Source organism: Scardinius erythrophthalmus (assembly GCF_964197995.2).
Source record: "Scardinius erythrophthalmus genome assembly, chromosome: 19".
Lineage (NCBI taxonomy): Eukaryota > Metazoa > Chordata > Actinopteri > Cypriniformes > Leuciscidae > Scardinius > Scardinius erythrophthalmus.
The window spans coordinates 13,040,731-13,067,159 of record NC_138239.1 but is presented as its reverse complement, the minus strand read 5'-3'; the positions used below and the strand labels follow the sequence as shown (position 1 = coordinate 13,067,159).

Below are 26,429 nucleotides of genomic sequence, written 5' to 3'. Positions count from 1 at the left end.
ATAATTTTAAAAGGTCTAAAATGTGTTAAAATGTCATGTCCACTACAAACTGTTATCAAAAATAATACATTTGAGATATTGTCGAAGTGACATGATATATAGAGTGAAAAACTTTTCTCATTAGCATCAGTTTGTTGAGTTGGTTGTGCACGTGTACAGTACATGGTTGGTCTATAGATCATGTGTGCATCTTTCTAGGTGTTTATATACTAATTGTGATAAAGCTGTAGTGATATCCCCTCTCTCAGGGAGGGTCTGACCGCTTGAGGCTCTTCATGCCAGACCTCTCAAGTTTCGCCTGTGGACACCATTCCAAGAACACGCTTGGTAAAATTAGTATACGAAAACACCTTCAAGCCCGGTATATAGCTCTCTGCTCAGTTGTTAGCACAAGCATTGTGTAAGGACTAGTTTGAGCTTCGTAATAAAGGCTTATTTCATAATAAGCGAGTGGATAATGGAATCATGATAGCAGAGGATCAAGTGGAAGGCTACGATGAGATATTCATCCCAAATGAGACGAGCTGGACATGGGTAACACACAGTGATTTGTCAGTTTAATATTCAGTATGATGGATTAAAACACTGAAAAATATCTGTCTGGATTTTGATATTATTATAAGGATGAACTTTAATTGCTTTATTGTATTTAAAGCTTTAACTGTAGCTTTTTGGATAGCTTTTCTTTAGTGAAGCTTCATTGCTTACTCTCAGTAGTTTTGTGTTGATTGTGGCCTGAATGATTATTCTGATACAGTGATTGTTCTTATTTTCAAATAAGGTTCTCATTTTAAGAATGAATCATCAGCATATTACAACAGAAGTGCAAATAATATGCATATATTTGAGATGTTCTTATGCATAGGACTAGAATTTAACAAATTATTTAAATATTTATTATATTATGTTTATTAATTAGTCTACGAAATATGAGGAGTTTTTGCCGTTTGCGAATCAAATGTTTGTTTGGCACGAATGGGGGACGGTCATCGACAGGGATACCATGTGTGTGTGTCTGCTTAAAGTCTGTTATGTGGCCTAGAACCAAAGAGCATTGAGTGCGTCATAGTGTCAGGTTACACGGGCATTTCCAAATAGACAGACCAGGTTTGCATAACATTTGAGGGATGTCATTCTTCAAAGTGTGTGTTAATATGATGTCTGTACAATGTTATCTTTAATTAAAAAAGAAACATCAGGTGTTGAATTAAAGGTCAGGCAATATCTGGATAAGTCATAAGTGTTCAACTTCAGCAAGAGCATGTGAAGGTCAGGAGCTATACGTTGTTGTATATTCACTGCTGTGGTCATTATGGTTATGATTCATAAATGATTCGTATTTCAAGAGCCCTTAATTGTTACGGTTTGTTCTGAAGTGCAATGTGATGAAATACAAACTAGATTTTTACATTTTCTGAAAAAAAAGAAAGAAAAGGTATTCAGAAGTAATCTCAATTATGCAAGGTTGATGCTACAACAGATGCAGGTTTATAATGATTCATGTAATTCAACCCCCTTTTAAGACATGCATTTGAAGTTAAATATGGCCCGTGCTACATCAAGACTGATGTAAAGCTCAATACCACTGCAGCAGAGCAAGAGCCTGCTTGTGCTGAGGCGAGGGAAACTGTTTTGCTGGTTTTTTGAGAACAAGGTCTTTAGCTTGATTGACTATAAACAGACATCAGCATGAACGTCCAGCCAAGCCTGTTCTTTGGTTTCCAATTTTGTGGTGTGAGGGTTTTAGGAGAGACACGATATCACCACTCACGTTCCCTTCAACTTCAACTTGTTCCTGTTAGACCAAAAAGTCCAGTGGTTCACCCCCATCTCCATCCCCCCAATAACCCCAACAACTGTGTGTGTCCTATTGAGAATCAGGGTTCCCACATTCTCATATATCCAAGAAAACCTATGAGATAGCCTAACATGTGTGATTTGTAGTCCTGGAATTAACTAAATCTTAAAACGCAGTGGCCATTTTTATAATAAATATATATTTTGTTTTGTTCTGCCAAACTCTATATTTTATCGAGTAGAAATTGTCAGTACAATTTTTTTTTAAATCCTTATCCTTAAATTGGAGGAATTCCTGAAGAACATATAGCTCATTGAGACTCCAAAATTATTTCAATTGCAAGCATAATTGTTAGTTTTAGTTAATTTTTTTTATTTTTTATTACAGAAACTAGGAGTGTTCATAGATTAAAATAAGATTTGAAAACAAAACTAGGGCTAGGGGGCTTTTGGATATTATTGTGGGGCCTTGGAGTCAAAAAGGTTAAGAACTTACTAAATTTGAGGTTGTCTTGTTTTAATTAGTGCAAATAATTAATTAGTAGTTCATTTAAATGAAAAAAAAAATTTATCTGAGCAATTCAGGTTTGATTTAGCACTTTCGAGTTTTTGAGAGTCTGCAGAGTTGCATACTGTCTTCGCTGATTTAGCAGTCTTTTAAATCTAATTTGAGGCCTTTTTCAGACAAAATATATATATGTAATTAATTTGAATAATTAATCAATATAGCATGTAATTAATTTGATTAAATTTGTACTCAGGTGACAGTCCTAATTCCTTATTATTAAACAGTGTTTTTGACATATGAACTTGCACATTCACACAATCTGCAGCACAATGTAGTACAATGTAGTGTACACTTCCTCCACTTGTTTACAACCCAATCCCTCAACTGAGCAGGATCTTGTTTTACAGCCTATGGTATGGTACATACTGTGCTGCCCCAGGACATCAAAAACACAATAGATTAATGCAGAAAAACAGGCCCCACTTAGTGTCACTCTTCCCTCTTACAATAGTAAGGTCAGCAGTTTACTCAACACATGACCCCACATGCCTTGTCTCACAGGCCCCCTCTCTGATTGGTGGAGATGGCCTATCCCAGATGACTCCCCCTTCCTCCACGTGAACGCATTCATGAGTTTTCTAGGAACTTTTTTTTTTAACAATCAGTCACGTGCTAAGCTTATAGACCAAAATGTAAAGAGTGGTCTATAGAGTAAGATAGTATTTACATCTACTGTATAGTGAATATTGTATCTATTCATGGACAAAGTGTTATTACAGTATGACTGGCAAGATACAGCAAAACAAATCAAAATCTAGTATAAAATATTTCATATAAATATATCAGTGTTTATTAGTATCTTGACCGCCGTGTCAACAACTTCCTTTAGTACTATTTTTCTGCACTCGATAATCACACAGTGCATTAGAAGTCTCCTTGGACTACTCAGACCCCAGACCCTCTAAATCACATTCTCTTATTCTTGGAAACCCCACTAGTGTTTCTGGAATGTACTCAGTGTGCTGGTTATCCAATGGCGAGATCAACGAATCATGATGAAATAGAGAGTGTGCTGAGAGAATGCTGTGTAATCTGAGAGGTGGGCAGTCCTTTCTGTAGTATAGGCAAACTTCTTTTAGCCTGTTCGCCTAAACAGTGCTTCACAGAAACTTGCACACACAGACACATACCGTCTTCTTTACTCTCTCTTTTCAAAGAAAGGCAGCTGTTTGTGAACTTAATACGCACACACATTATCCATTGCACCACTCAAACAAACACTCTGAAATTCCTCTTAAAGGACACCAGGGTTACCACAGAACACTAAACTACTATAACTGCTATGTCAAGAAGAATGTATGCTTTCAGTGGCATGTGCAAATGGCATCTATAAAGCAACATCCAGATTATTTCTTGACATAATGTAGATATAATCAAAGATGCATGTCTATGCATACATGGCAATACTAAAGCTATAATACACTGTCTGGTACTACCATGGTTGACCATTGGATGTCTGACAAAGGCTTTGAAGTTGGCAGAAACATCACTGTTTTTAAAGAAATAAAGTCAAGTTTGTAGAGCAAGTGTTGAACTTTTCCGTTACTAAATTGAATACTGTTCCGTCATTAATGAATAACAAAGGAACAAATGAGCACAGCACTATTCTAGTAACTACTATTAACTAACAATGACATCTGATTAACAAATTAGTAAGTAATAGCGCTCAGCTGAATGAGGTAATTCACTACTAGCTAATCATCATCAGTAACTACTATTTTCTTCATGCCTCCCAGAAGAACTACTATATACAGGTTCATATTTGAATGTCAATAATGCATAATGTATAATTCCTTCTAAAGTGAAGATCACGGTAACCCACTAATAATGACACATACTTGCGTACATTTGACTTAGCATTATTACTTGCTGATTTGTTCATCAGTATCTTGTTAATAGTCGTTACTAGAGTGCTAGTAATGCATTACTCATTTGTTCCTGTGTAGTTATTCATTCATAACAGTATTCTAAAGTGTTCGCCACTTTTCTTCTAAGATTTTAAACTACCATGGTTTTAGATAAAGTATCATGGTAATACCATGGTGTTTTAGACATTTACCATATAGTGCCTTTATAATCTTTGCAGTACCTTAGGGTAACATCAAGCAATGTAAGTACAATGGTAGCCTATGGTAATATATCATTGCCATCTAATAAACTTGCTGTACCATGGTGTACTTTTCAAATCAAATCCCTATGCTGCAATGCTATTATTTAAAAATCAATATAAAATTAAATCACCATAATGACTAAAAAGTGCAGTTTTCTTAATCCTTCTGCGATAACTGTATACATCCGGTATGCAGCATGCATCTTTGAGCCATAAATGCCTGTAATTAAAAACCTTTTATTTTGACAGCATGTAATGGTGGTGGAATAATATCAGTAAACTACCACTCACCCATCCACATGTCTTTTCTGTGATGACAACACACACACACACACACACACACACACACACACACACACAAAGCGCTACTGTAAAGTTTTGTTGCCAGTTCAGCTGCTGCTGCCACGTGAGCAGAATTGTGTGCGTGTTAAATCCATTAAACGCGTGCATTAAATGCAGTGCATTGTCAGCATTACTTCACCACTGTAAAGTCAGAGTCAGCATGCAATTATAATTAAATATAAACTAGGCAAACAATTAAAATGTAAAATGAGCTGTCATATTACAGTGGACGACAGAAAACAGACAAAATATTGCCTTTGACGATTGAGCGTTCTAGTCGCGTTGCGTCGCATAAACAAAGCGTTTGATTGGTTCACTGGGTGAATATGAAAAACGCGTCGCGCGCATACTATTGGATACAGTGGTAGACCGCTTCATTAACTGTAAACGGGAGCTTACTGCTGTTTGTCGCGTCGCGTATTTAGCAGATGGGCGCAAAGGGTTAACTGTGATGTCAGTTGCAGAGGCAGGGACAGCTACTCACTGAAAGCAGTTTCCACCCTGCTTTAAATACAACGCCAACACAGACAGTCAGAGAACAGTGTGTCAAACGGCAGAGACAAAATACATTAGCGAAGAGCAGCGAACATCAACCGGATTCCGCAGCGTACGAAGATCCACAAAGTGCATCAGAATGGCTGTCACATCCTAACGCGTCTGCCGCATCCCACGTATGTATTACAGAGAATTCCATCCTTGCCTGGCTTCTCATTTCCATCCTGTTTATAATCATCATCTAAAATAAATGCATCCATTTGTTTGGGTTAATATATTTATATACACAGTGAAAGGGCTTCTCTTTTTATAGCACAATGAATGATTGTTTACATTCTTTGGATATCTGACTGTAAAGATCCATGACATTCGGTTTCCATAGCAATCATGCAAGACGATTATACACATTCTAAATTATTTAACTTCGATTAACAACAAAAATATAACATTTGTATGTACAACACTGATTACCTGCATGTTATTTCTCTATTATTCATGACTAGTGATTGCAATATATATATATATATATATATATATATATATATATATATATATATATATATATATATATATATATATATATATATATATATATATATATACAGAGAGAGAGAGGGGATATTCTGTTTTGATCTGTTGAAATGAGTCTTTCAGTGTTTGTTATTGTGGGTATGGACAATTATGCAATAGCTCTAGTGTTAAATTAGGCATCATAGATGCTACACTGTAAATTTGGATGCTAGAGCTATTATTGGCACCAGTATCTAACAGCAGAACCATCGGAGCTATGTCAGTCCCATGTGACTGTGGTGTCTGTGTATATGTAAATGATCAGTTTGTTGTGTATGAACAATGAAGACTTGCTTGAAGGTTTTTGCACAATCCCAGGGTTACATCTAGGGGGCAAATCATTTGGGTTAATACGATTGTCAGGTTTTTCTAAGAGCCAGAGTTCCTACAGTCAAGGAAAGCCTAGAAAGATTAGGGTGTAATGAAAATACATTTTAGATTTGCATTTCCCTCAAATATTTCACTTTAATTCAGAAAATTGGCACCTGATATACACAAATGAAAATTTGTCCAGATATCTGTGGAAAATGATTTCTAAATAAATCCTTTTGTCAGTAATGATGAACAGCTGGAAAGGTCATGAGCAAGTCATACAAATAATTGGTCAATAAGTGTGAGAACCCTGAAGAGCTTGCATACAAAATGATTTATCTTCCCATTAATGCAGTGGAAACTTGTTGTGCCTTGTCTGATCTACATAAGCCCTAGATTGCATATTGCATTTTTTTTTTTTTTTTGCAGAAACTTGCAGTTAGCTAATTACTGATTACTTTAAACATTATGTGTTGTGATCTAGAGAGAGGCAGTAGTTTTCTGGGTTGGTAGAGCATGCCAGAACTAGGCATTATTAAACCCTTGGCAATGCTTAAGGAACACCACTTGTAATCCTTTTTTGAGCTATGTCATGTGTCTACCACTTGCAGTCTTTAGTTGGGGTTCAATGATATTTTACCTTTAACCTACATTTCCAAAGAGATCTTGGCTTGAGTTAAGCAAAGTTTTTGCTCTACAGGTTTTTTCTTTTCCAGTAACCCTGCAGCTGCAAAAATTTGCACAATCGCAGAAGACTATTTATTGTAGAGATGTTGATTGTTATCATACTCTCTTTACACAGAGATGGCTCATCAACATAACAGTTGCCTTTACAGAGTTGACTGTGCACTTTCACACAAAAAGCCATTAATTTTAGTGCTGAAGTGCACAGAGAAATACAGTATATTGCTTGAGTTAATGATAAAAGGATCAAGTACTTGTTTGTTACATGTAAAAGTGTAACAGAGAACATACCACAAGCAAAAAAAAAAAAAAAATACATTTTAATAGATTATAAATAAATTAAAATATCTAAATAGATTTTAAGATTTGAGTGGTTTCAGTTATACCCTTTGCACGGTGTCCACTTTAGTCACCTTATGTTTCTCTCTAAAAGCTTGAAATCTCTCTGTTTTAGAGTCAGACCATGAACTACGTGGGTCAGCTGGCCGGTCAGGTTTTCGTGCAGGTGAAGGAACTATACAGAGGCCTGAACCCTGCCACCCTCTCCGGCTGTATTGATGTCATTGTGGTGCGTCAGCCCGACGGCACTCTGCAGTGCTCGCCTTTTCACGTTCGATTCGGCAAGATGGGAGTGCTGCGTTCACGGGAGAAAGTGGTAAGCCCTAGTGCAGACATGCTTTAGGGTGGCAGTGACCGAGATATTCATATTTTTGCAGCTTACAAATTCTCTGATTCATCTTGTGTGTTAAAGGAATATTTCAGCCAAAAAAAATTAAAAATGTATTTTGTTATGCACTTTTTTTTTTACGTTTTAAGTCTTAAAGCTCCAAAAAGAACCAACAAACACCAAGTGCTTTTAAAAAGTCTTGGAATTGTGTCTTAATATTGTTTTTATTGCTCGTGTTTGTCCCAGTGAGATTTGTCGCTTCTGCAAGAACCAGTGGGGTTTGTTCTTGCACATCAAGCTAGCATGTTTGAGCTTCTGTTTACCATATTTGATGGGCTTTATGTATGTGTGGTGATACATTTTTATATGTGAATATAAGCCTAAATTAAATCCATTCATCATATAAAGTGACCCTGTCTCTTCAGAAGACTTGAATTAAACGGTTTAATTCATATGGATTACTTTTACAATGTCTTTTTGCACTTTTTAATGTCTAAAAATTTTGGTTGTGTGGACTTTAAATGGATGGACAAAAGTACTGAGAGAATATAAAAAATATCTTAATTTGTGTTCAGAAGATATAAGGGCGAGTAAATGGCATGAGAATTTAAATTTTTGGGTGAACTATCCATTTAAGACATGGTAATCCTGTCCAGTGTCCAGAACGTCTGGTGTCACATATCAAGAAATATATCAAAGCCATGGACATAAGGACTTAAGGGAACAGCAGTTGTTTGAAGATGAGATAAAATTAGCATTGTCATTGGCTTTGTGTTGCACATGGCTTACTGTTGTAAATTGTCTTTATTATAGTGACAGCATTCCCTGTTCCCTTTCTCCTCAGGTTGACATTGAGATAAATGGGGAGCCGGTCAGTTTACACATGAAACTGGGTGAAAATGGAGAGGCATTCTTTGTCACAGAAACGGAAAGTGGTGAGGTGAGTACTGGTGTCCTGTACCAAACAAAAAAATCCTGTATAGCGTTGTTTTTATAGTGGCCAAGGGTCATTGTGCACTAAGAAATGTAACACGATGTATGCAAGTCTCTTCCTGAGTACCATAGCTTGAAATCTGAACTTGTTTACTGGAAACAATCCCGCCGCACGCATTCTGTTATCTGAGCTTGGACACTTTGCTCTAGAACAGACTCTCTCTGCCAAGGCCAGCCTTGCCCTGTCTAAATCAGGACCCATCTTTCTGCTTCTCAAGCTTAAAAGAAAAAGCCAGCCAATTTAAAGGGCAAAGTAACACACAGGAGAAAAGCCCTGAAACACTGTCCGACCACAGAGATAAGAAAAGCTCTGCGCGCGTAATGTTGGTCATCCTCCTGGCTTAGTCTTCTGCTTCCTCATTACTAGAATCACTGTCCATTTGCCTGAACCTTCTGTTTATATGTTTGTGCTGACATTTGACTAGCCAGAAGCAAACAGAGAGCTATAACTGGATTGCATGCACAGGAATATGAAATTGCTACACTCCTGACAAAAGTAATTCATGTAAATATGATATTCTGTTTTAAATACAAGTGTTACATTTGTAGAGAAGGGCATTTAATACATTGGATGCTTTAGTGTAGTATTTTAGGAGATGATATTCTAGAGATGTAATGGCACTTCATTTTTGACAAGAGTTTTATATTCAAAATAGTAAGGGAACTGACTTCAGCTAAACAATATATAACTATATATATATATATATATATATATATATATATATATATATATATATATATATATATATATATATATATAATATTCTATATCTAATAGTTCTACCCCTAATTCTAAAAATGGGCACTAAATTCTAATTTGCCCCATATTCACGGAATGTGCCACTTATTCTTTCTCAAGGTTAGAGTGTGTTTTATTTGTTCATTTATTTATTGGCCATTTATGCCTTTATTCGACAGTGAAAGTGGAGAAATAGTGTGTTTTAATCAAGTATGATTTCCTTGTAATGATTTGTGGCACTACACGAGCATAATGTGTGTCATATAGAATCAGTTTTAAGACAGGAGAGGCTTTTTCACTGAAGTGCAGTGAATTTGGGATGGTATTGTTGCCAGTACAAAAAATTAAAGCTTCTGAAGAGGATTATTTTGGAATACCATACACAAAAGGTCAGATGACATGTATTACTCAAATATGTATCCTGAAAAATCACACTTGTCTCTGTGTCAGCCAAAAGCTCTGTTAAGGGGGGAAAAATAATAATTTATGCATGTTAGCCATTCAGAAGACTTGGATATGACTCTGCCAACGACTAAATAACTTACTTTATAGCTCTAACTCATCTAATGAAAAGTAATGTTAAAGGTACAGAGGTTTTCTGTGTTAATTGTTGCGATGGTCCCTGCTGTAGACTACAGTCATAGTCATAGGATAATTGTCTGTCTGCTTGAATGGGAGTGTAGGCTGTCTGGTTCTGGTCACCGAGTGATGTAAACAACATTAGGTTATTTATGTGCTTCTGTTGCTCTTGCACGTATGTCTTGTGAAGCCATGACATACAGATGGTTCAGAACTGTTGCACGTGCATGAGTTTATCTGTAATGAAACATGCAGTGATCTGTTACATGGCATTAAGGTCACAGTGTTGTTGTGCTTCTGGGATTCAAGCAGACACGGTCAAACCAAATCTTAAGGCTACAGTCTACATTCGTGTTCATATGTTCTACAACACACCCATTTGTTTGGGTGGTCAAGGTCCAATATTAAGTTTTTGCAACACCTTCCTAAAGCATGTCTACATTTCATAATATTTATTACTCTGTCTACAGGAGATGGTGCCGGCCTACTTGGCTACATCACCCATAATTTCAGAAGGCTCTGCCCTAATGCAGGCCCAAATGGGAAAAGGCTTGTCACGTCTTTCTGAGTCTGGAAACGGAACCTCCATTCAAACCCTGGGCCCCATGCAGACCCCTGGTGACAGTTCAATAATGAAGAAGAGGAGGAAGAGGAGGAGAAAATCTAAAGTAGACAGCATGAAGCGAGAGGACAACGAAGACTTTTCAGAAGATGAGGACATGTTTACCATCGACATGAGTTCTGATGATGACATAGAGGCCTCAGGCAGCAGGTCAGAACAAACAGTATGAATATTATTACGTATTATTATTACGCACATAATGTTTCATGTCTGTATGAATTTCTTTCTTCCATGGAACACAAAAGCAGAAATTTTGAATATCCATGCCATTCTTTTCCATACCAGGGGCTGTCAAGCTCCAAAGAAATTTAAAGCAGCAGACCATATGACTTATTTGTATATTCAAATGTATCATATTGCAAATGTTTTAGAGACATGTAGAAGTCAATGACATTTGGTATCACTGATGTCAAACCTTTTAACTGTTGTGGTGGCACCTTTCAATATGCTATTTTGAATATATGTGAACTTATATTTAAGTGTGACCACTTAAAACTCAATGAGTTCACTCAAAACTCATTCACTGATGTTTATGAGTTTTGATAGCTGCGATGGATGGCATTGTGGTGTTTTCGGAGCTTGAAAGCCTCTGGTCACCATTCACTTTCATTTTATGTGGGTAAATGGGGATAGTGCTTTGCCAAGATCTCACATTGAATCTAAATCCCTCTTTTCTTGGAGTTTTGCTTGGCAGGAGCTGTGGCGCTTACATTAAAGACAAAACAGATGGTTCTGTAATGAGAGATCCTCCTTCTCTTAACCCATCTGAAATCACTGCAAATCATGTGATTACAGTGGCATTTATCTGTTTTCTGCAAGTATGCTGGAATGATTCCAGTTGCAGTGGTCTTGGGATGTGGGCTGTGTCTGTTTGTTCACTCTTCGAATAGGCTCTGCAATGGAGAGAGAGAGAGGCAAAGTGGAGAAAAATAGGTCGCCAGTCCTATTGCTGAAGTAAACAAGCGGCTCAAACAGCCCCTCCAATGTTTTTCCACGAAATCCATGAAACCCTGCCAGTTCTGGCTCCAGCTCGAGGGGAGTCCTTTGTAATGCTGGGCCATCTAGCATTGCCCACACATATCCAAGAAAAGAAATTATTTGCAATATAAATCAGTTTAACAATATAAACATCCTTTTCCCTTCTTTCATTCCCAGTGGATGACAAATTATGTATTTTATCTGTGCGATCTGAATAAGCAAGTTCCACTACACTACATGCCTTGCAATACCAAGAATCTGTTTCCCAGGTACCAGAAATAAATTTAAAAAGTGACTGTAAAGGCCACTGGGAAAACACTGTTCACAAGGCCAAAAGAGTCAGCTGGGAATGTGTTGCTCAGTAAAGCATTAGTTTGAATCCAGACACTAGCTCTTTAGAAACCCCACAATGCTCACTGTCTTCCTGGAAGAATGAGCCTGTTTAAGACAATCATTTCAGATTATCCCTGGGTATGTGTATGTGCATGGAATATCTAAATGTATATGCTGTCTTACTCTTTCCTTTTGCGGGTATATATACTTACTGTATATGTTTGCCTACACTGTATGTGTTTTCAGAGCCATGTCACATGAGCTGTTTGCTGAGCAGGTGAAAGGAACCAGCAGCACATACACACATTCTGAAGGGAAGTGGACTGGTGTTCAAAGGTATGCTTACCAGTGTTTTTCAAAAAGGAGCCAAGTTCTGGTCACATCACAATTATGACAAAGTAAAAATTGCACGATATAAAGTTGCAAAGTTGTAGTAAATGTATTTAATACATTGCAAAAGAGAAAAACAATGTACCACAACTAGTATACAACATCAAAAGACCCTTTCAACTGGAGACCCCTGTCAGTCAGCCTGTAATCCATTCTTGATCTCTTTGGGAAAATTGAATTAAGGTATTTTAGAGAGAAGAACAGACAAATATTGCGTGTATTTCAAAATATTATCCTTATATTGTAATCATTACGATCACAAGCTGTAATCATTGGCTAACATGTCCACTGTGTCTGCTTAACTGAATACATAAATTATCTTATAGCTGTATATTACTTGCCATATGGGCATTACTTTGACGCACTCTCTGACTGATAACAGAATACTTCCTGATTGTAACATTAAAATAAATCCAGACTTCTATTTTTACAATCAATTGAATAAAGTAATCTATAAGAACACTGGAGTCCCAGCAATTCAGCAAAAAGACAATAAGAGATGGCAGACAAATAATTAAAAAAAACCTGTGAAATCCAAAAACGTGTTTGTCGGCAGAATATTTTATTACACATAAAATTCAGTCCAATGGAATTGTTTCTCACCACATTAAAGCAAACCCCAGCATATGCTGTATTGCTGAGTATATCTGAGACTGAACTGAAGGCTCTATTAATATGTATGTCAATAATCATCAGCAAACTGTTCCCCAGCTGCAGTACGATGATTAAACTGATAATATATCATAATGCACAAACATGCTAATACATTAAGCTGTATTCATTCTACAACATACTTATAGTATTGTGCTTATATATATTTTTTTTCTATATATGAGATTCAAAATAATGGACATTTTAATCTAAAGCTTTGTTTTCTGATCCACAGTACAGGGTTGGAGAAGACATGCTCTTTACCCATTCCCACCAATAAAGGATTTTCCATTTCCTGCCCTCAACAAACAGCCATGTTCCAGTCCACACACAGGTAACCGCTGCATTCACCATGTAATGTAAATAAACTTGCAACAAAGCCATAAGGTTTCACTTAAGCTTTAAAAAGTCTAACATATCTGTAGTGTATTGCCCAATTTTAAGATGTTTGCTTTGTTTGTCAAGCATGAAATTCAGTTTTGCAGTGGAATAAAAAGGCATTGCTACTAGTTTATTTCACAACAGCTGTATTAATACAAACCTACTATTAATCCAAATATTGCTAAATGTCTCCATCTCTCATTCCTCCCTACAGCAGTCCAAATAGCTCCCTGCCATCTACACCCAAGAGTGATTCAGAGTTGCTGGACAGTCAGAGGGGTAAAGGGAAACTGGACAACCCTGAGATGCTGTGGACATGGGGAGAGCTACCGCATGCTGCCAAGGTACAGTAATCATCAGCCATGCCACATGACCACAACAAATTAACAAATCTGAATCAGTTAACTGTACATCTTTCTTTTCACACAGCCTTCATTCCTGCAGCCCCTGTCAGAGCCCAAGGTGGTGACCCCAAGATCAATCCCACCGTCTGAAAGCACGCACTTCAGAGCCATCACTGGGGATGGAACGGTGGAGTCTCAGAGCAATGATGTGTATGTGCCTGATCTCAGGGCTGGAGAGGCAACATCTGCCCCTGCTGCAGATGTGGAGGCCATCAGTGCGGCCGCTCATCTTATCACAGACCTAGAGGAGGGGTGTCACAGTCCTGGGGCTCATGCCATTAGCAAGATGGACTCTCCATCCAAGAGAAAAGGTATGTGTGTGTGTATATATATATATATATATATATATATATATATAAAATTTAATTTATTTAATTTATCTGTCATATGACATTAAATATGAGCTCTGAAAATAAATGTCACAATTGTAAAAGAAAACACTTTTTGGCTATTTAAAACATATAATATAATGTCACAATACATCAATTCCTAGACAAAAGGAGCCGGCACTTGGGATCAGATGGAATATACCTGGATGACATCACAGAGTTGGAGCCTGAGGTGGCTGCCCTGTACTTTCCAAAGAGGTCATTTTTACACTGATTATGTTTAAACAGTTATCAAATATCAAGAGTGTACATAGAGCCTTATAGCCATTCACTTGTTCATTTATGATCCAAGTGTAGTGTAAGTATCTTTTTTAATCAAAATTATTTTTGTTGTTCAGTGATGGAACAACTTCTGTGAGGGGCGGAGCAGATCTGAGAAGTGCAAATCAGTCCCCTCAGTCAGTGGGCAGCAGTGGAATGGACAGTGGGGTGGACAGCTTTTCTGACCAGTTAGGAGACTTGCCTCATATTGCCATCTCTCTATGTGGAGGACTGTCAGAAAACAGAGAGATCACTAGAGGTAAAAGGAGGAGTTGTGATGAACAGTACAGTATGATTCAAAAGTTTGGGGTCAGTAAGATTTTTTTTACATTTTTGCAAGAATTCCCTTAAGCTCACCAAGGATTAATTTATTTGATCAAAAATGCAGTAAAAACATTGATTTAAATTGTTTTATATTTTAATATATTTTAAAATGTAATTTGATGTCAAATGTCTATACTGTCACCTTTGATCAATTTAATGCATCCTTGCTGAATAAAAGTGTGACCCCAAACTTTTCAAAAGTAGTGTAAAATAATGTATTTTCAGTTGCTGTTCTGTTATTCTATAGACTCTGTATTAATATCCTGTTTTCTTCTAGATTTTATTAGCTGGGGAAGTAATTAAGCAATTAAAATCACAATCTTTCATTCACAGAGGAATTTGAGGAACGAGCAATATCTTATAAGGAGTTTGCAGATAATCCATCTATCATTGATGATCCCAACCTGGTTGTAAAGATTGGAACTAAGTATGTCATTTGTGACATAAAAAACATACTGTAGTATGATGTAATTTACAAAAATTTTGTAAAGTTTTATATATATTGTAAATATTATAAAGTACAAAATAAGTCAATTTGATTCATCCATGAATTATTTCATGTTTTGTTCTCCTCACAAAGGTATTATAACTGGACCACAGCCGCTCCTATCGTACTGGCTGTGCAAGTTTTTCAGAAACCCTTGCCAAAGGTAAGGACAGCATAAACATCACAAATATGTACAGAAAGGCCTTAGTTATTCAACCAACACTGACAATGTGACCTCACAGTAGTTTAAATAAAGTTTATAATTTAAGCTTGTTAATACCGAACTCAAACATTGGTTTATTGGTGATGTATGTACACACTGTATGTATACTTAACTTTAGTTCTATCAGTAAAACATACTTGGTATCATTCAATTCAGTTCAATTCAATTTAGTTTTATTTATAAAGCACTTGAGAGCTTTATTGACAAATAAAAGAATCTTGTAGTCAATCCGATATCAGACTGGCAAGTTTTCAACCAGACTCTATCACCAATACATAAAATGGCATCTGCTAACAAAGACAGTTACCATAATGGGGGAGCCATTAGGAATTTCTTAAAAAGCACAATTTTGTTTTAATAAAAGATAATATAATACATTTTATTGTATACAATATAAATGATTTAAATTAAAAGACACATATAATATATAATATATATAATTTATATATAGTGTATAATTTATAATAATTCTGAATAAATGTAATAATAACTGTAAAAATAAATTATTCACATCAATTACACTGATTTACAATTTACCTAATAGTTTAAAGAATTCTTTATTTACTGGATTCATGTACCCCCATTAGGTTCATTACAACAAATGAACTGTTCACTTGGAAACATCTTTGCCCTACATATACAAATAATAGTAATAAATAATAATACGACTACTGCAGCCCACTGGATGTCTCACTTTTTAATATTTATCCTTTTTTGGACAGTTTTAGCAGAGTTTTTATTGAAAAGTTTGCACTAACTCAGTACTGACCCAATATTTGGATTGCTTAAATAGGTAAATGATGAAATACATCACAGTGGTAGAAAGATACTGTTTTGTTTCTGTATTGTTTGTCTCCTCTCAGCGAGTGTTTCATGGCTTTTTTAAAGTCCTTGTGTATATTGCACCCCAGCTCTCATAGCACTCCAGGGCATTTAAATTTTGTCTCTTCCCTCCTCCTTGTTTTCTTCTTTTTAATTGATCTCCCCTCATACCATCCCATTGTGCACCATTGCGCTAAGTATTCCTGTCTGAGTTACGTCTACTCTGCTCTTGGTTTCTTCACATACTGTTTTCCTAGCGTGTTCGGCTCTAGTCCTGTACGTCTTTGTGAATTTGTGTTTATTTATTAGCTGCATGTGTTCAGTCACAGTCATCCTGTCATTTAGTTTTTGAGTTTTGAGTATCAGGGGCTCTGTGCGTTTGCTCCAGGCCACAGTAGAGAACATCATGAAGGAGAAGATGCCCAAGAAAGGAGGACGCTGGTGGTTCTCATGGCGGGGCAGAAACGACAGCTCCAAATCGGTATGTTTGCAATATTGCATATGGGAAATAATTGTGAAATTAATTAAAGGTAATGTGTTACCAGATTAATCCAAAGACATTTTGACTTCTCGCAGATTTGCAAATATTATGTATGTAATAAAAGCATGCAAATCTGTGAATCTTTCTGCAACAGGAATCAGCATCAGACCAGATTGAAGGTGGAGAGGAGTCTATAAGAACAGGAACTGCGAGCAGGTAAATTTAGAAAACCAGAACATTGTTCTTGCTAATCGATTAAAGGGTCATATGTTGCAATTTTTGAGCACTTTCAGCTGAAGTACAGTTGTATAATGTTAAGACCTGTTCACACCAACTGAAATGTTCAGCATGAAAATTCTATTTCGGTTTCAAATGCGATATGTCTGTTCAGACCAATGAAAAAAAAAAAATGGCAGATGGGGTGCAGTGGATTTCTATGGAAGCTTGTTTCTGCCAATGAATAATAAATAAATAATAATAATTGCGACTTTTTATCTCACAATTCTGACTTTTTTTCTCACAATTGCGATATATCAAAAATTGTGAGAAATAAAGTCGCAATTCTGAGAAATAAAGTCGCAATTGCGAGATATAAAGTGAGAATTGCATGTTATAAAGTCGCAATTGCGAGATATAAAGTGAGAATTGCGGGATATAAAGTCGCAATTCTGAGAAATAAAGTCGCAATTGCACGATATAAAGTCGCTATTGCGTGTTATAAAGTCAGAATTGTGAGATATAAACTATTCTGAGGTAAAAAAAAAAAAAGTCAGTCTTTTTTTTCCTTAGAATTGGACTTTATATCTCACAATTGTAAGTTTATATCTCACAATTCTGAGAAAAGATGTCAGAATTGCGAGATATAAACTTGCAATTGCGTGTTATAAAGTCAGAATTGCGTGATATAAAGTTGCAATTGCGAGAAAAAAAGTCAGAATTCTGACTTTATAACACGCAATTCTGACTTTATAACACGCAATTGCGACTTTATTTCACGCAATTCTGACTTTATATCTCGCAATTATGAGAAATAAAGTCAGAATTATCTTTTAAAATATTTTATTTTGTGGCGGAAACAAGCTTCCATACTCTGCTCTTTAATATTATTCTTGGTATGAACAGGCCTTTAATCAAGGTCTGGCATCAAAAAAGTTACGATTAGTTTAACATTTTACACTGACTCTCAGGCCTTTAGAACTAAACAGACTGAAAGAGAATTACAGTTTTGGGTACAGTACCTTTAAGATTTCTTTACACAGTAACTAACTACGAAATCAGGTCTCAGAATATATATCATATCTGGTGGTATTTTTTACTAGATTAAAGGATGAATCATCATCCAGTGAAGATGACAGTGGAAGTGTTAAACAGAATACTGTGAGCAATCAGCCTGAAGTTATCAACAGCTCTGGAGGCCACTGCTACAGGAAGACTCTTCGTTTGTCCCCAGAACAGCTCGTAAGCATCTCCATTTTCAATGAAGCCAGTAAAGTCAATCAGAGACTACAATATGTTATGAAAACTCATGCAACAAGCATGTTCTTCTTTTCTCAGGCCAGTCTGCACTTAAAAGATGGCCCCAATGATGTGGTCTTCAGCGTGACTACCCAGTACCAGGGCACCTGCCGCTGTGAGGGTACCATTTATCTGTGGAACTGGGATGACAAGATAGTGATTTCAGATATTGATGGCACCATCACAAGGTGAGACACCTCAAGTGAACTTCCTGGGGCAATATAATGGGCTTGACGGATGCAAAAAATGAAGCATGCAGTCTAAATTGCAAAGTCTCCTTTAGGTCTGATACCCTGGGACACATATTACCAACTCTGGGTAAAGACTGGACCCATCAGGGTATTGCCCGACTCTACCACAGAGTCAGCCAGTGAGTCGCACACCACATATAGAGCATTTATCAAATGTGAGCATAAAGATTTTGTCTAATGTCTAATATATCTAAAACTCATTGTCAAACAGGAACGGCTACAAATTTATGTACTGTTCAGCTCGGGCTATTGGCATGGCTGACATGACCCGGGGTTACCTGCACTGGGTTAATGAAAGAGGCACTATGCTACCCATTGGACCTGTGCTGCTTAGTCCTAGTAGCCTGTTCTCTGCATTTCACAGGTTGGTACACACACAAAACATATATAGGCTTTAAAAAATAATGATAATGCCAAATAGTAACTGATGTCTTTTCTTTCAATCTCAGGGAGGTCATTGAGAAGAAGCCAGAGAAGTTTAAAATCGAATGTCTGACTGATATAAAAAATCTGTTCTATACAAACACAGAACCCTTCTATGCTGCTTTTGGAAACAGGGCAACAGTAAGTACAAGTAGCAATGTTTTTACTAACATTACCTTCATTTGCTATACAGTATGCAAATCCCTAAGGAGCGTTCTTCTCTCTAGGATGTTTATTCATATAAAGAGGTGGGAGTGCCTTTGAACAGAATATTCACTGTGAATCCTAAGGGAGAGCTCATCCAAGAACATGCAAAGACCAACATATCATCGTAAGTGACCTAATGAAAACATTTCTTTTCTCATTTTTAAAGACAAATTACCAATTTTGCATTAAAGCTAACCCTGTTTTGGGATGATTTTATTTATTTTGCATTGGGACATTTTTATGACAATTAAAGGGTTAGTTCACCTAAAAATGAAAATTATGTAATTATTTACTCAACATAATGTCGTTCCAAACCCGTAAGACTTTTATTCATGTTCGAAACACAAATGAAGATATTTGAATGAAATCTGAGATATTTCTGTCCCTCCATTGACAGTCCATGCAACTACCGCTTCAAAAAGTTCATAAAGAGATCATAAAACTAATCCATCTGAATTGAGTGGTTTAGTCCAAAAGAGACACGATAGCTTAATATGATGAACAGATTTGATTTAGGATTTTATTCTTACAGTATATAAACATTCATCAACGCACATATCCGCAGTGGTAAACAGAAGTTCAAGTATGCTCGCTTGACGTGCGAGAACCAATGTTCATTCTCGTGTGTTACGCAGCACGTTTGAGCTTCTCCAAGAGGTTTGTTCTCGCGCGTCAAGCATGTACAATTGAGCTTCTGTTTATGTTCGCTGATTAACTATTATAAGTGAATAAAAGCCTAAATTCAATCTGTCCATCATTTAAAGCAGGGTTCACCAATCTCGGTCCTGGAGGGCCGCTGTCCTGCAGAGTTTAGCTCCAACCCCAATTAAACACATCTGAACCAGCTAATCAAGGTCTCACTAGGCATACTAGAAACTTTCAAACAGGTGTGTTGGAGCTGGTTGGAGCTAAACTCTGCAGGACAGCGGCCCTCCAGGACCGAGATTGGTGAACCCTGATTTAAAGAGATCGTGACCCTTCAGAAAATTTTGACTAAACCGCGTGATTACAGTTTTTCTCGATTGCTTAAACACATTTCTTGAAACTATGCCTCGTATTCTCAAAACTATAAACACAAATCCATAACGTCTCACCCAATTCTCCAAACATCATATTTTCAGGTCAAAATGAAGCTCTACACTCAAAACCATTGACTCTTGCTGAAAAACCAAACTTTGCCCTCAGACAGGACACACAAGCCCTCAAAATCACACACACTACAACATAGTCTAAGACACTGGTGCAATAAATTCAAAACAACATTTCCAAAACTGGTAAGTTATGTTGCTTGTGGTTCCCCCCTCACAAACCTTTTCACATGATGAACACAAAAGACACAACCAGTGGATACATTTTTATTCATACACAGAAAACACACACACACACAAATATATTTTTTTCCTGTTTTACTCTCTTTTTTTTTACTCTTTTTTTTTTTACTCTCTTCTCTAATTTTTTTTTTTATATTTACTTACAGTAAGATGTGTGTGACCAACATATGACAGTAAAAGAGCACACACAAACCTTATTCTAATATGGAATTCGAATTGTATTGGAATGGTGTAAGTGTTGGGACGTAACAGAAGGGCCTCCACTCAAGGATACTATATGATGGATACGTCTAAGAATGTTCCACATATGGTTGAAATACCATAATTTGCCTAGAAAGATAACATTCTGGGAGTCAAGACTATAAAGGAGAAAGGATGCCCTCCCTTCACTGTCACACTCTGCAGCCACTCTGTGTGACTGTATGACTGCTGGCCTTTTCTTGCAAGAAAATAAACCTCATCAAAGACTATTGGAAATGTTTGTCTCTTATTCAGTGATAGAATTTTGTTTGCCACCACACCTCCCTGAAGGCTCTCGAGGCGACGATAAAGCGACTCAAATTTGGCCTTACTCGTAGCCGAGCCTCCCTCATAATCATACCATTGATAAAGACATGGGCAACTAGAGTGGCTTGAATTTCATCTGAGCCTGCTTGTCTTCTTGTCCTTGCCCTTCCTCCTCCTCATTCTTATCCCTCTTCCTTCATGTCTTTCTGGATCCATTGTTCCAAAACGCAATAAACTGATCTGGGCCCTTTTATATATCTATTGAAGGATCTGGTTGATGTGTGTTAAATTTTGACTCTTAGTGTTTCCACTTGGGTAATTGTGTGCTAACTGAGCTGAAGCTATGCTGACTTGAGTGAACAATTTTGAATGCTAGTGCTTTCTAAATGACAACATGGTCTAAGCAATGAGAAATGAAGGGATTTGTGTGTAGAGTTTTGCAGTGACAGTTCAACAAATCTGACTCATGTGTCAAAACAGGGAATAGTGTTTATAGTTTAGTGAAATGGGTGTGCTTTTTGATAAATGGCGTTATGGTTTTGAAATTTTAGTTCAAAAGCCTGGTTATAGTGTTTAAGCAATCGAGAAAAACTGTAATATGGATTAGTTTTACGATCTCTTAATGAACTTTTTAAGCGTCACAGTAGTAGATGCGTAGACTGTCAATGGAGGGACAAAAATCTCTGATTTAATTTAAAATCTTAATTTGTGTTTCGAAGATGAATGAAAGTATTACGGGTTTGGACATGAGAGTGAGTCATTTTAAGATGGACTAACCCTTTAAGCTAATTTTAAGCTAATTTCCATCATCAAAAATTAAAAGAATGGGATGATTTTGATCTTTTTTTGTTTTTGCATTGACATTATTTGTATGTTAATTAAGCTTGTTTTCCCTTCCAAATTCTTAAATGCATCCAGACATTTGACTTTGGATTGTTTTTGTAAGTTCTATCTCTGAAAATGAAAAGAAAAAATTGCATTAAAAACGAATCCTGCTTTGGGATGATTTCAGTTTTTGTTTCATCATTGTGACATTATTTTTTATGATAATTAAGCTCATATTCCGTTCCAAATTCTCATTGAAATGCATCTGGATAGTTTAAGATTTGTGTGTTTTTGTAATTTCTGTTATTGATGATTCTCTTGGCAATCTAACAGTAGATAATCTGTAGAGTTCAATAGTTGGAAGTTTGACAGTCCTAATATTCTTGCATGTTTTACAGTTATGGCCGTCTATGTGAGGTCGTAGATCATGTCTTCCCTCTTCTGATCAGAGGGAACACCACCGACTTTCCCTGTTCAGACACCTTTAGCCAGTTCACCTTCTGGAGAGAGCAGTTACCAGAGGTAGACAAGCAAGATCAACATTCTGAGAGCAGCTAAAAGGGCATAAAGCGAACATCACCTACAAACTCAGCTCTAACGCTGCACTGCCATAGGTATTACTCTACGCACAAGCAACTTAGCACTTTGCAGACCGCATGCCGCCCTCTGCCTGTTCCTTTATTATTATTTTACTCTTTTAACAAACATTTAACATTTCTGTGTGTTTTAATGTTTTGTTTAACTGCCAACAGGCTGAATCTGGTAGCATATCACACAGCTCATATTAGGGAATTTGTTTATTGATGATGGTACAGATATTTTCAAGTGCCAAACGCATTATTCATAACTAAGTTTTTCATTGGCTTTGTCCAAGGTTGTAAAGATGTATGAGGGAATACAATTATTTTAGTACATAGTATAAAATGCTTTTGAACATGTCATTAAACATACTAAGATAAATTTAAAAGTTTCATAAAAATAAAAAACAGTAATAAATAAACTCAGATGTACCTGTAGGTATAAAGCCAGCTAGTATTGTACTGTATATCTCAGGTGTTACAGAATTTTCATAAGGGATTCTTTTGAAACTTAAAGTGACCTTTCAAAAAAAAAAAAAAAAAAAATCAACTATGTTGGTTTTTGCATTTTCTTTGACATCTAAATTAATTTATGACCTTAAGAGCAAAACAACAAATGCAAGTGGTTAGGCCTATTACTTAATTGTGTCATCTTGGATAATTTCTTACCACACACACTTTACGTTTTGCCAACTGTTTATTATTATATAATAAATTTGCATTCCTTATTATTTGTGTGTATTTTATTTAAAGTACATATCTCTGACCAGCAGAAATGAATCATGCAAAAATGTTTTTTGTCATACGTCATACCTGTTTGCATGTTAAAGAAAAACAAAACTACACAAAAGCAAACATCAATGCAAAAAACTCTCAGGTCATGAAGAATTTCCTACCTGTATTAATACCTCCCTATTAATATCATATGTAATACATTACATATTAATCATTTTCATAAAATATAATAACACACCTGAGGAAAAAAAAAAACATTTTAGTCAAGTGATTTTTTTAAAGCTTATTTCAACAATTAAGAATACGAAATATCCAGATTCATGGTGCATCCTATTAACTTACTGTGTTAATTTTATTTTATTTTTTGTAATCATCTTTATATTCTACCAACACCAACACCTCTACCCAATGGTATGTATTGTTTCTTTCTTATTAAAGGATGAAATGGATTGTGTGTTATGAAAAAGCACTGAATAATAGAATATATTACATGTCTCTAGTGAAAGAATAAGGGTTTTGTGTAATATGAAAAAGAACAACAAGCTCCCGCTAGTTGTTGCTCCAACTTTTATTTAACTTAAGTGAATGGATAATCAGTGGTTTACCAAGGTTATCAAGGAGCACATTAAATAAGCACTGATGTGATGCATGAATGATGAAGGGGCTTTAGGGACTGGTTTAAAAGAACTGTGTATTTTAACGTAAATCATGTGTTATTGTTCTGCAAAGAAAATAAGATTATATGATATAGATGTGTGCAACATGAAAATGCAATGCGATACAGACTTATTATAATGACAGATGACTGCTACAAACTTCAACACTGTGAATGATCAGGTCAAAAATTGTAGATTGTTTCTGCTCTCTACCTGTCTTACAATATTTAAATTCAGTTCACTGAGATTTCTTATTCTAATCAAAAAATAGCTGAATAATATAAGACTATGGTTCCCATCCCATGTTTCCTACTCATATGAATGGTAACAGCCATAACATTCATTTAATGTTGTTTGTTTTTTTCTCGCTAGTTTTATATTCTTTCTGTGAAAGATCTTGTTGCCTAAGTTGTGGCGGTTCAGTTTGTGTGTCATTAAGTTCAGTATTGAGATGTAAAACTACTGTTGTGTGTATATTTTAAGATGCCAAATCTCGATATGTAAATTAAAATCCCACTACATGAATAAAAAAAAAAGCTTCCTTGTTTGTCTAAGCAGTACTAAAACCTACCTTGGTGTTCCTGTAGCTAACGGATTGAGTACAGTTTATAGTTTCTCGTCAGTACTACTACAATCACACTGAACAGCTTCTTCACCTCTTCAGATCTGATACGATGAGCTTCATTTTCCCTTTTCACTCAGATACTTGGCTAAAATACACACAGAAACTATGATCAAAAACATTCAACCAAAGCAGAAAAGTTACTTGAACTTTTGGTTGGAGTTTTAGCTTACCTAGTTTCTCAACTGCTTCCACGCAGATACTTGGATACATGCTCTGTGAGTACGTGGCAACAATCACATACAGCGCAGTTCTCACCAATATCAGGCCATGTCCTTCCTAAACAAAGAAAAATCTGAATGAAAAAGTGATGATGTGGTTATATACAATTCATCTGCACTTCAACAGGGTCAATAACATATGCATGTTTTTTTTTTGTTTTTTTCTCTGGATTTATTAAAGGTAGGGTAGGTAATTTTGGAGAAGCTAGCAATAGCAAGCTAGCTTTGAAAGCATCCGATTCCACCCTTTCTTCAGAGCGCTCCCAAAAGCCATGCCTCCTCTAAACGACATGAGTGAGCAGTCTGAGGACGTGAACAGTTCCAGGCAGAACGTCACGGGTTGCCATCTCTTAATTTTGCTGACAACATGGCGTGAACGCAGTATAAGCTTGCGTTAAAACAAGATTTAAAACGCTGTTTTCGCGTTGTAGCTTGGACTGTGAAAACTGAGGCATTTGAAAACAATACCGCATGTTTAATCATGTGACGCATATTGAACCGATAGATATGTGTTTATACCGCTATTGCACCTGTAATGTCCTAATCACTTTCACCCTGTCGCTAAAGATATGTTACTTTGTACCCTCTTCATATCACAAATTTACTCGCAATTGCTGTCCTGCGGCAAAACATGAGAGCAGTTGCGTTTTTTTTAGACTAAACATATAATGTTGACTGAGTGCGACCTGGACGCATCAGTGAATGGTGAGATATTTTGCTAAATAAAATGATCCTGCCAGAAAAATAACATGAGAATTTGATTGTCTTGTTCCTTCTGTATCATCTCACTTACTGAGCTTTTATGAGGTTTTCCACATGCGCAGTAAGGTGAATTGAGCATTTTCCGACATTTTAGTGTGGATGAGAAACTTATGGAAAACGCTTGGAAACGCTAATGTGGACAGAGCGTTTTGAAATAAAAACACCATTTTCAAATGTTTCTGGTTTAATGTAGACGTAGCCTCAGGAGGAACTGTAAAAGGCGGCTTGTGGCATTCGGGATGGTCTTGTCTACAACTCTGCATAGCAGGCGCTGATGACGTGATGTCTGCTTGAGCAGAGGTATGGGCGGAGGTATGGAAATACATGCTGACAGGACATAGTATTCAGACCGAATGCAATGATTGGACGAAAATGTTTTGGTCTTGAGACTTCCACAGAAGATATGTTTTAATATTTAGACCACTTCTATTATTGATTGCACTCAGGATGTGAAAAGACTTTTAACCAGTTTAACAAAAAGTATTAATATATATTATTTTTGCCAACCCTACCTCAAGATATTAAAACTTTTTAATTTCCAAATTAAAGTTACTTTCATGTTTTTTGAGGGTTGTAAAGTAAAGAATTGTGAAACTGGAGTTGTTACTGTCCGGAGACAGCAAACAAAAATGTGTTATTTTAAATGTACTTGTTTTGTATATTTTGAGCAGGTTTAATTAAACATATATAGTGTGTTACTTACACATTTTGTATATATCGAGTGTTTGTCAGCACGCACGCAGGTGTAGAACTTGTTCCTGAAGTTGAGTCCTCTCTGCCTCGTTACATCCAAGTGTTTGAACGAGTCTATCAACATCTGTGTTTGTTCTGGACAGACCTGTTTGAAGACATTAAACTGATTCAACTAAATGGACAATTTGTCCTGAACAAATATTAAAGATAAAACTTAAAATAACATGTTTATCTGTAAGGAATGCCCAGACTTGCAGTAAACTTACTGTTAAATTGGACGCAGCCGTTACGTCGCCTGTTTTAGCCACAAATATCACTGCACCCTCTACATGTTTCGTGTTAATGAGACCCTCTTCTAATAACTTTGGAAATGGGTTCATATTCAACTTAGTTCAACAGTAACGTTACTCAAAATGTTGTTGGATGTCTAAAACTCAGAGGTTAGGTCGCCCTTAACAACCGTCTGACTGAAGCTCCAAGGTTACCAAGAAACATATGCGT

The 26,429-nt window shown here is 36.3% G+C and overlaps 2 protein-coding genes across 6 annotated transcripts; one reads left to right on the top strand and one right to left on the bottom strand.

The window, feature by feature from the left end:
* The first annotated feature begins 335 nt into the window (after positions 1 to 335).
* lpin1a (lipin 1a) lies at positions 336 to 24,167 on the top strand. 5 transcript variants are annotated; one of them, XR_014028855.1, is made up of 22 exons: positions 5,344 to 5,488; positions 7,333 to 7,533; positions 8,390 to 8,485; positions 10,327 to 10,628; positions 12,036 to 12,125; positions 13,066 to 13,164; positions 13,426 to 13,555; positions 13,641 to 13,926; positions 14,109 to 14,202; positions 14,343 to 14,524; positions 14,923 to 15,016; positions 15,170 to 15,239; positions 16,510 to 16,602; positions 16,757 to 16,818; positions 17,922 to 18,060; positions 18,157 to 18,305; positions 18,401 to 18,487; positions 18,580 to 18,732; positions 18,818 to 18,932; positions 19,019 to 19,122; positions 22,060 to 22,275; positions 23,413 to 24,167. XR_014028855.1 is itself a non-coding variant. In XM_081347590.1 (21 exons), the coding sequence occupies exons 1-21, from the start codon at positions 466 to 468 to the stop codon at positions 22,217 to 22,219; spliced, it is 2,775 nt and encodes a 924-aa protein (XP_081203716.1). In that variant the 5' UTR covers positions 336 to 465; the 3' UTR covers positions 22,220 to 24,167. The 5 variants fall into 5 exon arrangements, 4 of the variants coding, with proteins under 4 accessions (XP_081203716.1, XP_081203719.1, XP_081203718.1 ...); XM_081347590.1 differs by lacking the exon at positions 5,344 to 5,488 and adding an exon at positions 336 to 534 and having other exon boundaries at positions 22,060 to 24,167; XM_081347593.1 differs by lacking the exons at positions 5,344 to 5,488; positions 22,060 to 22,275; positions 23,413 to 24,167 and adding exons at positions 336 to 534; positions 20,476 to 20,600.
* A 144-nt stretch (positions 24,168 to 24,311) lies between these two features.
* pfn4 (profilin family member 4) lies at positions 24,312 to 26,308 on the bottom strand (the record flags this gene model as incomplete). Its single annotated transcript, XM_081394328.1, has 4 exons — positions 24,312 to 24,340; positions 24,426 to 24,531; positions 25,939 to 26,073; positions 26,195 to 26,308. The coding sequence occupies 4 exons, from the start codon at positions 26,306 to 26,308 to the stop codon at positions 24,312 to 24,314; spliced, it is 384 nt and encodes a 127-aa protein (XP_081250454.1).
* Positions 26,309 to 26,429: the final 121 nt, after the last annotated feature.

Bases quoted from the DNA above. Each gene is read 5' to 3' on its own strand.
- lpin1a (XM_081347590.1), top strand. From the start codon at position 466: ATGATAGCAGAGGATCAAGTGGAAGGCTACGATGAGATATTCATCCCA. The intron at 8,486-10,326 runs GTGAGTACTGGT...CTCTGTCTACAG, and splicing joins CAGAAACGGAAAGTGGTGAG to GAGATGGTGCCGGCCTACTT. The intron at 18,733-18,817 runs GTTGGTACACAC...TTTCAATCTCAG, and splicing joins CTGTTCTCTGCATTTCACAG to GGAGGTCATTGAGAAGAAGC.